The following is a 13,402-nucleotide window of genomic DNA, read 5'->3' on the forward strand; positions in this document are numbered from 1 at the left end:
TTATTAGTTTTTTGACACATACCTTCTTGTACGAGGTAATACAGGTCTATCTTCTAAAATGTACTAGATTAATGTTTGAAATTCAAATTTATATACTTCAACCTAACATTTAGTGCTAGTCTCCTTGTCCTCGAACTGGAAATGAGGATACCTAAGTGGCTTAAATGCTAATTTTATTTTTCTCCTTATAACATATTCCTACCCATAAAAAGTCATTTGTGGTCTTATAATGCTTTTTGTATCAATGATCAGTATTAAATTGTATGATGGAGTTGTGAAAATATGACAGAAACCTGCGAAACAAAAGACTATGTGCTTGTATCATTCATTTGTGTGAAGCAGTTCATAAAACACTGATAACTTGTACAAAAACATTGTACAAATTATAATTTGTACAACATTACAACTTGTAAACAGCATGAACATAAGAGGTAAAAGCAAATGTTAAAATCTAGAATATCATATTAACCTATGACCTTGAGCTCAATTTCAAGGTCATATAAAAAGGGCTTCAAATCAAAAGTCCATAGGTGGTAAAGATTTATGGTTAATGAGTTATATCACTTTATGCCTGATTTTAAATATAAGAAGGGAGAAAACTCCACTTTAATGTTAGCGTACTCTTTCAACCAAAATTATGTGTTACGCTATGTTGCAACTTATAATTTAGTAAAAATGTGTTGTCGATATCTTATACGGTTTCTGAAAAGAAGTGAAAATAAGCCAACAATAAAATTTTAAATATATCCTTGACCTCTGACCTCTAACCTTGACCTTATTTTCTTATTTTCGGACCAATGACATCAAATTAAAAGATCCTAGGTCTCTATCACTTATTATTTAAAAGATAAAAATGCATATCACTTATATCAAATGCATAAGGGGGAAAAATCTCATATAGAGTGTTCAAATCACTTCGATCAAACTAGGACAAATCATGCAAAGGATAGAAAGAACAATTTCATAAAATAAACTTTTACGCTTACGGAGGAGATGCAGTCACAAGGAACACAAAAAAGTATTCGGTGCATTTCAAATGCGCATAAACTGTTCGATATCATAAACCAAACATCTAAGCGACATCTTGCGAAAATAAATTTATACGCAAGAATTAAAAGTGGAGGAAAGGTGGAAAGACAAATAAAAAAGAATAATCAGAATAAATACAATAGGTCTTTCCACAGAAAAGTGGAAAGACCTATAATAATTTCATTAACGGACCTTTGTACAATTTAATTATATCAGTACTCAACCTATAGCCCCCAAAAAACCGGTCAAAATCGTGTTATATAGACATAAAAAGATTTGGAATGAGTGCCAATGAGACAACTCTCAATCCAAGTTACTTTTTGTTATTTCCTGGACGTCGGTTTTATTGGTGAAAGTGGCCGCAGTGCCGGAATAGAACTATCGACCTTCTGTAGGAGAGCTCACAATCCTTGTGAGGAGATTGGAGTCGAATATTGTTACGTGCAAGGTTCAAACTCACAGCGTTAAAGGACTAGTGGTACAATAGAAAAACTACTTATACCTCTCGGCTCCAGAGACCCTTAGTTCAACTTTGACAATGACGGTTGGTTCGGTATTATTTATCCGTAATGAAATGTTACTAGAACACAACCGCGAAATCGCGGGCATTCAGAGCGTGGTTGAAAGTATGTAAATTGTCGCAGAAAGAATTTTGTAAAGATTTAATGACTGGAGAATTTCAGTAAAAGTATCAAAAGTCATAGGTACTTGGGGATCTATTTAAAGCCAGCAGCACTCCGCCATCATCTGTATATGAAGATGATTATTCCAATTGATACAATTTTGAACTTTTTTTTTTTACTTTTTTTATGAGGACTTTATTGATAGAGAGTTGTTGCTTGGTATGGTATCTAATGGAATAAACGATGTTATATCGTCTAGCTTATCAACTAAAATAATGTTCATTTTCTTAATATTGAAAATGCTCTTATTAATCAAAAAAACAGACTGTAATTTCATGTATGACCGTACATTTAGACGAGAGAAACAATAAGACTAGAGAACAATTTTAAATGCATCTTTGTTCTGATAATGTAACTTTTTCTGTAAAAAAAATCCAATTGACGGTCAACAGATTTCGTCGTTAGAATATTATAATGAAGTTTTTCCCATTTCGAAATAGTGGTAAACATTTAGATCAAAGTTTAAAAGCGTAATATCTTAAATATTTGAAAGAGACATCCTAGTAATATGGTATCAATTATACGTATTTGAATGTAACCGTTTGTTCGATTTTTTTTTATATAGACATACAAGTTATGAAATATAATGCATCCCTTTTTGTGGATAAAGAAATAAGAAGATGTGGTATGTGTGTCAATGAGACAACTCGCCATCCTATTCCCTATATGTAAAAAGTGAAAATTGTAGCTCAAGGTACGGCCTTCAACAGATTTCACCTAAATAATAACATGAGCTAACCCCATAATATCAATGTATTACAACAATTTGAGAATGTTTATGGTGCAGCTGTGGGTGAAGCTTTGGGATGTCCAAATCGATGAGCTTTGTAGACTGCAAACAAATAAGAAAAAGAAACATATCAATCATTATTCAAAGAAATAGGGTGTTCCCAATGCTAGGTATAAGATTTAATACACATTTTTTACACAAAAAAACACAAAAATTTTGTTAATATATTTAAATGGTATTTGTTTGTATCTGTTTGAAATATTTGTGTAGAACATTGAGCATATGTCTGTCCAAAGTCAGGTGTCAGTAACTTAGTTGTTGTAGTTTGTTTCTGAATATCAGATTTATTTTTAGTTAATCTGTTTTATATTTAAACTAGGCAGTTAGTTTAATGGTTTGATTTTTTTAACATTTCTCATTTCAAGGCCTTTTATTGATTATTATACGGAATGGGTATTACTTGTTATCAAAGGCTGCATGGTGACATATAGTTGTTAGTTTCTATGTCGTTTGGTCTCCGTGTAAGAGTTGTCTCATATCTTAATTTCATATACACTTAAAGTGCTAAAATAACATTCAAACAATTATGAACAAAATATTGCTCTTTGGAAGGAAACTAAAATAGACAGTCCCTTATATTCTAATTCACGGAGTAAATTCTGTTCAACTTTTCAGCTTGACACTATCTTTGAATAGATTTTACTTGATAATTGAGGCTTGTTTAGGGGGGGTATCAATATCCCATATCCCAATAAGTTTTTATCCCAATATCCCGTATCCCTATAATATATACCCCTAATATCCCAATAAATATTTTTTACAAATATCCCATATCCCTAAAACTATTTTGAAATATCCCAAAAAAACATTATAAATTCATTCTTAAGCCCATTTTTTTCCTCATCATCACAACGTCAACCATTTTGACTGGGAAAACAAACTGTGTTAAAGGAAATTTACAGTGCATACTTTCAGTGTTAAATAAGAATATATGTGTCCAAAAGATGAAGTGTTCCATCTTAGAACCTTGTATAACGAACGTAACTACAATCTCTTTTTATGTGATCTTAACGATAAATTTAGTTTAAAGGGTCTAATTTCAGACTTTTTTTTTTAATTGTTCAAACCGTGATGCATTTGACTGTAAAATTTCATTTTGATAGCATTCTTCTTTCGTTGATAAGAAACTTCATCCTACACGTTAACCTATGTTGGAAAGAACAGAAGGACTCAACCCTGTCTCTTGTCCGAGATTGTTCTGACATCCAACGGATGTTTTACCAGACAAGCTGAGACTGTGGGACGTCAGAGCACGTCCATATCAAAAAGTGGATATTCAGCATGCAAGTTCAATAACTCAAAATTGAACAAAAGGAAGCTTTCTGCTAATGTATAAAATGTACCTACATTACACCTAGCTGTTGCAATATTTTTACAGCAGGCAAAATTTGCACAGCCTTGATTTGCAAAGAAATAACACAACATTTGACTCTGTGATCTTGAACTTTATGAATTACATAGATCCCAATATTTTTGTTACTTTTTTTTAATTTCCTTCCTCATAACACCAGTAATAGAAAGAAAATATATTAATTTACATTGATTATTTAGTAATTATTCGTTATTAACATAGTTTATACGGCAAAATATCTACTTTTTGATATGGCAAAACAGCCGTTGCAAATCAGAGCAATCTGTGAAACGTGGAGACCTCTGAAGATCCTCGCCACGTAAAAAATAAGAGGTAAAACACTAGAAAATATCCTGTAATCATATAAAGCATCAAAATAAATAAAAACATTGACAACAATAAGGCTTAACTCATCAGATGGATACATCTAACAAAAATCTATGATTATTTCAAGAAAATTATTAATGCATATGAGCATATAATATAAAAAAAGATGTGGTATGATTGCCAATGAGACAACTCTTCACAAGAGACCATGTGACACAGAAATTAACAACTATAGGTCACCGTACGACCTTCAACAATGAGCAAAGCTCATACCGCATAGTTAGCTATAAAAAGTCCTGAAATGACAAATGTAGAACAATTCAAACGAGAAAACTAACGGCATAATTTATGTATAAAAAAAACGAAAAAAATAAATATGTAATACAGCAACAAACGACAACCACTGAATTAAAGACTCCTGACTTTGGACAGACACATACATACAGAATGTGGCGAGGTTAAACATGTTAGCGGGATCCCAACCCTCCCCTTAACCTGGGACAGTGGTGTAACAGTACAACATACATTATAAGAACGAACTATACAAATCAGTTGAAAAAGACTTAACTCATCAGATGGATACAATAGAAATACATCTAACAAAAACAGAGAGTGGACGTGACCGAGTACTTGTACATCCCATCAACAAAAAGACACTAAGTACAGATCTGAGAGTACTCGCAGTTACTGACAGCTAGTTCAAAACCAATTACAGCTAATAAAAAGTATTGAATCTGAGACTAAATTATCAATCATTACACATCCAGCATCCAATGGCACGTTAAACAACATCTCCGTAAAAATGAGGATGTGCTATTCCGTTTGAAATAAGTTTTCTACAGGTAGAACCAAACTTCAAAACCAAATCTAGAATTTAGTAAAGATTTTAAGTGATTTGTGGTAACGAAATCCCTGACTCAATAATTTACCAGTAATACATAGATTTCGTTCATTAAAATCCAAAACGTTACAACAGACACGGGCATGTAGCGGAGGAGTTGTGATATACAAACATCGTAAGATAGTGTCAAAGGAACATCACCATCCAAAAAAGGAAAATTAACAATAAGGAACGAAGTATGGAAAGCAAAACAAATACTTTTAAAATTATCAGTACATATGAGCATATAAATATCGAAAATAGATCAATACTTTTCGCTTGGGTTTGGATGACTTTTAAATAAAACGACCATAAACTCAATAAAAATCAACAAAACACTAAAATGACCTTTAATATTAAACTTTTTGGGGCAATTTTATTAAGTTAGACATAAATATTTCTGTACTTAACTTAAATTCCACTCATTTTTTTTCCATATTAAAAATTCAATATCCTTATAAATGCATCAATATCCCATATCCCATTTACTTTTAGGACAAATATCCCATATCCCTAAAATTAAAATGGCAAATATCCCGTATCCCAATATACCCTATACAAGCCTCATAATTTTTAGTTCCCCCCTCTCTTTCCGTTCGAATAAATGACCCGTTTAGTTTGTATGATTACCAAATTTACAGTCCAATGAATTTGCTGTCACAGTTTAAATTCTATAATACATTTAACAGTACCTTTTGCATTTACATGTAAGTGGACATCCAAACTGAAGAAGATGATCTTGTTGGATGAGTGTGTGGCATTCTGTTTCGCATGCTTGTTCACTGGCTTCTGAATCCAATTGTCCAACTATTCCATCAACTAAAGTTTTCAGTTCAGCTCCTCGCAATAAATTTTCTGTTTTCACATTGCAACTAGTATGTGTACAAACAACAGGACAATTGCAGCATAATTATTAGAATAAGATAACTACTATACATTACAATGAATAACACTAAAAACCAGACATTAAAAACAATGATCAGAAAGGTAATATCGAAACTTAAAGCCAGTTTCTCCGGTTATGAAAAAGCCGTTCATTTGTGAAAGTGAAAGTTTGTACTTTCGCTGCTTTGTTGTTTTGTTGTTCCGTAGTTTCCCTCTTATATGATGTGTTTCCCTCGGTTTTGGTTGGTGGCCTGAATTTTTTTTCGATTTACAACTTTATAACAGCGGTAGATACTACTGTTGCCTTTATTATATGGTCTGTGAAAGTTTTGTAATTTTTATCTTCAGTGAATTTCCTAATTTGATTCAATGATTTTAAAATAAAATTACTTTTGTCAAAGTTTGTCCATTTTTTGTTTTCTCTGCATGTCTTAATAAACCAAAATCCAACGCAGTAGAAAGAAAGATCTGTTGCAATAGTAGCACTCCTTTTTGTTCTTACCTTACTATATTGCTCTTATATTGCAATTTGCATCTGTCTGAAGAAGTTTCTATATTATATTCAATAAAATCGGATAAAAAGTATACGTATCGTTGAATCATTTCACTGACTAATCGTGAATGCTATTTCTTTCGGAATGGAATTTGGTTGGAGATAGAACTAATACGCAATTCTTCTCAAGACTTTAATCATCGTAAGGGTAAATTCATTAAATAGACATGAGACATGTTATCTCCACCATGCGTTCTGTCAATAACATAAAATAGTGTTGACCAAACGCGGATATCAGTAGATCGGTGTTTATATATCTAAACTCTATTACTTTTCAATAACTATATAAGAATTAGCAAAAATATGCGTCGCGTTGCTAAGATACGAAAAAAAAACGATTTACGCTGTCGAAAATGAGTTATAAAATATTATGCAATACATTTGTTTTTTTATCTAATAGTGTAGAAATTTTTTTTAAACGCGCTACACTTATACTCATCTGAAATAGAAATTAATGACTTGAATTGTCCTTATCAGAATCGAATAATTGATGCAAGCTATACTTTATTGTAGTTTTAATATGGGTAGGCTTTACATTTGTGTTATTTTAGCGATAATCACATATATATTGCCTACCAATGTTAAAACTATAATAGAGTATAGCTTGCATCAATTATTTCTTAAATGAAGTATATTTCCCATTTAGAAATAGTGGTTAAAATTTAGATTAAAGTTTAAAAGCGCAATATCGTAATATTTGAAAGAGACACAGTGGGTATATGGGAATCGAATTCACGTACATGAAGTGTAATCGATTGGTTTATTTTATAGACAAACAAGTAAGATAAATATCCCCTTTTCTAGATAAAAACATTATGGAGATGTGAGACAACTCTTCATCCCAGTCACAATATGTAAACAGTAAAATTGTAGATCAAAGTACGGCCTTCAACAGCTTTTGATCCATCGCAAATCAAGCTATAACTAAGGCTCCAAAATAACATTTAAAGTGTATAAAACAATAAAAATTTATTCAAATAGGAAAACCAACAGTAATATTTTTTTTTAAAACGAGAAACGAGAAACACTTTTAAACATATCAACACACGACAACAAATGAACAACAGGTTCCTGATTGTGTACATTTCATTACACAATGTTTTGCATATAAAAAAAATAATGTTACCTCAATTTTTATCAAAACTTGACGTAAAAATCTACAAGATTCACACGACGTTTGATACTTAGTTAACAATCGATGTATCAAATAATAAAAAAAAAAAACGTTCTTCAAAGTTTGTTATCTTTTAAAATTAGGAATGTCAAAAGATCTGAAATTTAATACTCGGATACTCGGTCATGATACTCGAGTATTCGCGAGTACTCGGATGAATCTTAAACGTCTATTTAAAAGTTTAGATTTTAGGTGGGATGCAGTGTTTTTGTTAATACCTTACATAAATATAAGACAAACGTAGTACAAACATAGCTTGCTCCTCTGTTTTTTTTTTTTTTTTTGTGTCAAACAATGAATTACCGATCGCCGTTTTTACAAATAATCTATCCTTATAGCAATTATTGTTTGTGTACGTGTTCATGAACCATTTTGAAATTCAAATAAAATAAAAAATATTTGCATATAAAGTCTGACAAAGTAGACTTCGTTTGTATCATCTGTTCCTGTGGAGTTGGTATTTTTTTTATAATACGACTTGTCCATTAAGATGTCAACAACAATAATGGACTTCAAACTACTTGGGTTTTTTTTCATGTTACTCAGTCTAACTTTTTCTGTGTTTTGGTTGGTTTTTTTTTTTTTGTTATCGTTTGTCTTATTTTCTATTATGTTTTAGCCATGACGTTTTTATTTATTTTTGACTTTTGGGTTTGAATGTCGCTCTCATACTTTCGCCTTTCTTTAAATTGTAAATTAAACAATTATAATTAAGTTTCAAATACAGAATAAATAAATTTATGCAAATATACATTTAATACCAATCACGTTTACATAGAAGTCTTGATTTACAAACAAAGGTAAGTTTTACGGCTTGTGAGTTAAATAGTAATCCATGAAAGTGTCGATCCGTGTAAAAACACCGTTAAAAATGTCTCTAATTAGTTGCGTAGGGTCACTGCAGGTCACTTGATTTGGTTCTTGTTTAGAAATATGATCTGGTCAACAATTTCAGACGAAAGACTGTTTGGCTTTCTATTGTTTGTTACAAGTAGTGCACATGAAAACATTCATTTGAAAGGAAAGGACGTTGCTGGTACTACTAAAACAAATAGTAGGCTCTGGATAAACATATCTATGTTGTTAATTGATTTTATTTAGTATTACGAAGGGTATATTTCAACAGAAAAGTGAGTTGAAATGTGAAGAGAAATATCTCAAGATGTATAACAGGCAACACGAGTATCCGTGTACTAAAACTGTACTCGAGTACTCGGCCTTCCGAGCGAGTACCCGGGTATTCGAGTACTCGTTGCCATCCCTAAAATTATATCTACACATTCCCCATTTCCATTTTCAATTTTATTAGGTGGATTTCATTTGTCTGTTGATTTATTTTCATTCATTTTTGATGATTTCTGTGTGAGCCGCATTGATTTTGGAGTTACATAACTCTCTCTTGTGAAGGGAGTGTTAAACTGAGAAAAACCCTGCCACCAAATAAATATCGATGTCCTTTGCCAATGCTTCGACAGTTCATTGCAGACCGACGGATGATCATATACATGTTTCGTCGATTGATCGTTTAGGCAGTTATATCACACAGATATCGAATGACTGAATAATAACACAAGTTAACACATAATATCAATTTATTGCAGCAAAATGAGTATCTTTATGGTGCAGCTGTGGGTGCATCTGTGGGGTGTCCAAATCGATGAGCTAAGCTTTGGAGACTGCAAAAGAGTAAGTTAAAAAATATCATATCAATCATTATTCAAAGGGATAGGGTTTTCCCAATGTTAGGTATACGATTTATTTAAACTAAACATTTTCCACACAAAAAAAACGACACGTTTGTTACTATATTCAAATGGTGTTTGTTTATAAATATTTGTGTAGAACAATTTTTTCCCAGTCTTTTCCAAAAATAAACATAAATAACTGATACAATTAATTGCTTGGGTAACCTTTATTAGTCCAATGCGACAGTCTCAACGAGCAAACTGATATTTATTCAAAGTATTTCTTAAAGTTATACTCTTATTAATCATGACCAGAATTTGATTATTTCTAATGTTTAGTCATTAGTCATGCTTAACTTGCATGCACAAGTTTGTTGCAAAATACACGTTTCCTTTTAATACATTTTAATGCGTAAACTGATTCAGAATTATATTTGAAGTCATTTACTCTGCCTGATATGGTATTGATTTCATAGGGCATACATTCTCACTAGATAAATTCAGATTTAGAGAAGGAAGAAAAGAATCCGATTTCAAGGACAAGATACCGATATTTTTTGTTTAGTTAAAACAAATTCTTTTATTCTTGCATATCTTAATTTTATGTATAAATAAAGTGGTAAAATAACGTTTAAATAATTGCCATTATGAACAAAGTATTTCTCTTTGAAACGAAACTAAAATAGACAGTTGCTCATATTCTAATTAATTACGGCGTGAAAGTTATTTTGGCGAAAACTACAAATAACTGTTCATGCTTTCCAGTTATACAATATCGCTATATAATTAATACTGCATCGTATATAATTAGCTGGTTTTTCCCGTTGGAATAAGTACCCGTTTAGCTGGGATGATTACCAAATTTACAGTCCAACGAATTTGCTGTCACAGTTTAAATTCTATAATACATTTAACAGTACCTTTTGCATATAAGTGGACATCCAAACTGAAGAAGATGATCTTGTTGGATGAGTGTGTGGCATTCGGCTTCGCATGCTTGTTCACTGGCATCTGAACCCAATTGTCCAACTATTCCATCAACTAAAGTTTTCAGTTCAGCTCCTTGCAATAAACTATCTGAAATTTTTTTTTCACATTATCCTTCAGTATGATGCATTGCTACTTGTATGTGTACAAACAACGGGATAGTTGCAGTATAAGTTATAGCTTAGCATAGGATAACAACTGTACATTACAATGATTAACACTAAAAAAAAAAGGACGTTAAAAAAACAATGATAAGTAAAGTTAATACCGAAACTTAAAGTCAGATTCTCAGGTTGTCATAAAAATAAAAGCCGTTCAGTTGTGCAAGTGAAAGTTTGTACTATCACTGTTTTGTTCTTTCGTTTATAGTCGAGTCGTCCACAATATCATAGCTCCTTAGTTTCATATAAAAATACTGGTTGGATCTTAATATTAATTTAAATGTATCTTTATTTTTAATCTAATCATCATTATCATTAAAAAAAAATAATAATAGTTACTGGGATCGAAAGCATTATACCCTAATCGGAGTCATAGTAAGTTTAACTGCTTCCTATACAAATAAAAGTTGTCTAGTCTGCACGATAAAGAACGTGACCTTTTTCCGAAAACGACTATTTTGCTGAATGTGACTTCGTATTGCTAAACAAAATGTCTCGATATTCATACCAAACATCCAACATGCACTATATATTTAGTTGAAATATTTCTTTTGTAAGACTGGTGGGTTTGAGTTTTATTTTTATTTTCCACATTTATGTGAACATTAAGATAATCAATCAGCTATTACAATTCAATTTCATTTTTTCTGTTTGTAGGAATTTAGATTTGATAGAATAAACGTAACCAAAAAACGTCTCTTTTTCCGGTGTTGATACATTCGTGGGACGCACAATTTATAATTCTATAGTGGTGTCACGGTGTACTGTCGGGAATTCATGGGAGGTGTCCGTTGTTATTCTGCGGTTTACATGTTGTAAGGTACTATTATATTATGATTTATGTATTTCTCCGTCCTAAATGTTCTTGCATTTATTGATACTGTATTCCTGTCACCTAATATTGTCATTTTAGCCGTATTTCTAACATTGTCATATAAGCAAAAGGTTAGACTAGCAATAAAACCAGGTTCAACCCACCGTTGTTTCTTAACATGTCCTGTACCAAGTCAGAAATATGGCAATTGTTATGAAATATTTCGTTCAATGTATGTTGGCGTTTGTTTTTGTTGCAGTTAAATATTTATGTTTTTCCGTAGTTTCCAGTTTATATTATGTCTTTCCCTCGATTTCGAGCGGTGGCCCGGATTTGTTTTCGATTAATGATTTTTGAACAGCGGTATACTACTGTTGCCTTTATCATATGTTGTGTGAAAGTTTTATAATTTTTATCTTGAGGGAAGTTCTTAATTTGATTAAAATGTAAACTAAAATTACTTTCAACAAAGATTGGTTCATTTTTTTTTATTATTTTCTTGCTGTTTTATTTCTGCATTGAACTATTTTATATAAAAAAAACTATAGGAATATCATTTGTTTAGTGTAAGTTTTTTATTTTATTTCTTGTTTAGTAAGCTTGTTTATCTCTGAATGCCTTGAAAGACCAAAAACCGGAGTTGCTTATTATATCAGTCGCAAAAGCATCACTTCTTTTTCCTTATTTTTTTTTCTATATTCTCATATTGCAATTGTGTATCTGTCTGAAGAAATATCTATATTATATTCAATAAAAATCGGACAAAAAAGTACAAAGATTTGAAAACAAGTATACGTATCGTTGAATTATATCACTGACTAGTGGTGAATGCTTTTCTATTGGAATGGAATTTGGTTGGAGATAGAACTAATACATGATGCTTCTGAAGACTTCAATAAGTGTGAGGGTAAATTCATTACATAGACACAAGATATGTTACTTCATTATAGATGCGTTTAGACCAAACGCACACATAAATAAAAATGGTGTTTCTATATCTAAATTCTTTTCCTTAACTATATAAGAATTAGCCCTAATATGCCTTACATTGCTTAGATATGGAAAAAATAGAATTACGGTGTCAAAAATGCGTCAAAAAATATTATGCAATACATTTTGTTTGATTTGATGTAATAGTGATAGAATTTTTTTGGAACTGTCCTAGTTGTGTTTTCAATAAATAAAAAGGGATTAGATATCTAAAATACAAATCAATCGAACCATTCTGATTTCGTTCTGGGATTTATTTGTTGAACGTATGTGAATTTGATTTAATATGACGCCTGGTTGATGTACTATATGACGATTGACGGTTATAAAGAAATTACTTACCAAGAATTAATCTCTTTTCTGGCATGGAAAATGCCATAGGTAAAATTACTAAGAGGGCGAATGCAATCTTCATAGTGACTGTTGAAAAAAAGATTAATGATAATGAATTAAAAATGCACTTAACCGAGTATCCGATGACTAAACTCGAGTACTCGTTGCCATCACTAGTTTAAATACAATAACACCAAGCAAACATCATAAATGACAAGAACGATGAAATAAATTTAAGAGAAATTGTCAACTTCAATACTTTATTGCAAGTTGTTCTATCTTTTTTTTTTGTCATTTCTTCTAATCAGAACTTATTATTTACAAAATACAGTTATAATAGTTAGAATATTTACCTTTTTTCAGGAGTGATTGTGAAGTACACTTATTATTGATCATTTACCCTTATATATACCACCAGACAGGTTTTATCTATGCTAATTATGCTAATTGTTTACCTTGAGACATGTCCAGTACAGGTTCAAATGGCTTAAATCTATGTTTGGCCCAGTTGGCCATTTATCCTGACCATTTTCAGATTGGATTACAGAATATAATATGTCATGCCTTTCTCGGTGGTTATCATTGCACAGCTTCTTTTCATTTCGGTAACATTTCCATTTGATTCGAAAATTTGAAGTCACAAACTTCATTATTAAAAAAACTGAAAAGATTTAAAGAAAACAAAAACAATTTGGTTTAGATATTTGAAGAAAACATGTTTTTGTATAGTGTAAGCAAAGGTCAAATAAAAGATAATGCA

The 13,402-nt window shown here is 31.3% G+C and overlaps 1 protein-coding gene across 1 annotated transcript in view; it reads right to left on the minus strand.

The window, feature by feature from the left end:
• The window catches only part of LOC143062575 (uncharacterized), a 39,405-nt gene extending 26,232 nt beyond the window's left edge, over positions 1–13,173 (minus strand). Inside the window, exons 1-5 of the mRNA XM_076234237.1 lie at positions 13,098–13,173; positions 12,652–12,729; positions 10,278–10,434; positions 9,297–9,348; positions 6,928–6,937 (exon numbers count right to left, since the gene is read on the minus strand). Coding sequence (XP_076090352.1) covers positions 6,928–6,937; positions 9,297–9,348; positions 10,278–10,434; positions 12,652–12,729; positions 13,098–13,158 — 358 coding nt within the window. The 5' untranslated portion in view covers positions 13,159–13,173. The remainder of the gene's footprint in view (positions 1–6,927; positions 6,938–9,296; positions 9,349–10,277; positions 10,435–12,651; positions 12,730–13,097) is intronic.
• Between the last annotated feature and the right edge of the window lie 229 nt (positions 13,174–13,402).

This window comes from Mytilus galloprovincialis, chromosome 2, assembly GCF_965363235.1.
Source record: "Mytilus galloprovincialis chromosome 2, xbMytGall1.hap1.1, whole genome shotgun sequence".
Taxonomy (NCBI): Eukaryota; Metazoa; Mollusca; class Bivalvia; order Mytilida; family Mytilidae; genus Mytilus; species Mytilus galloprovincialis.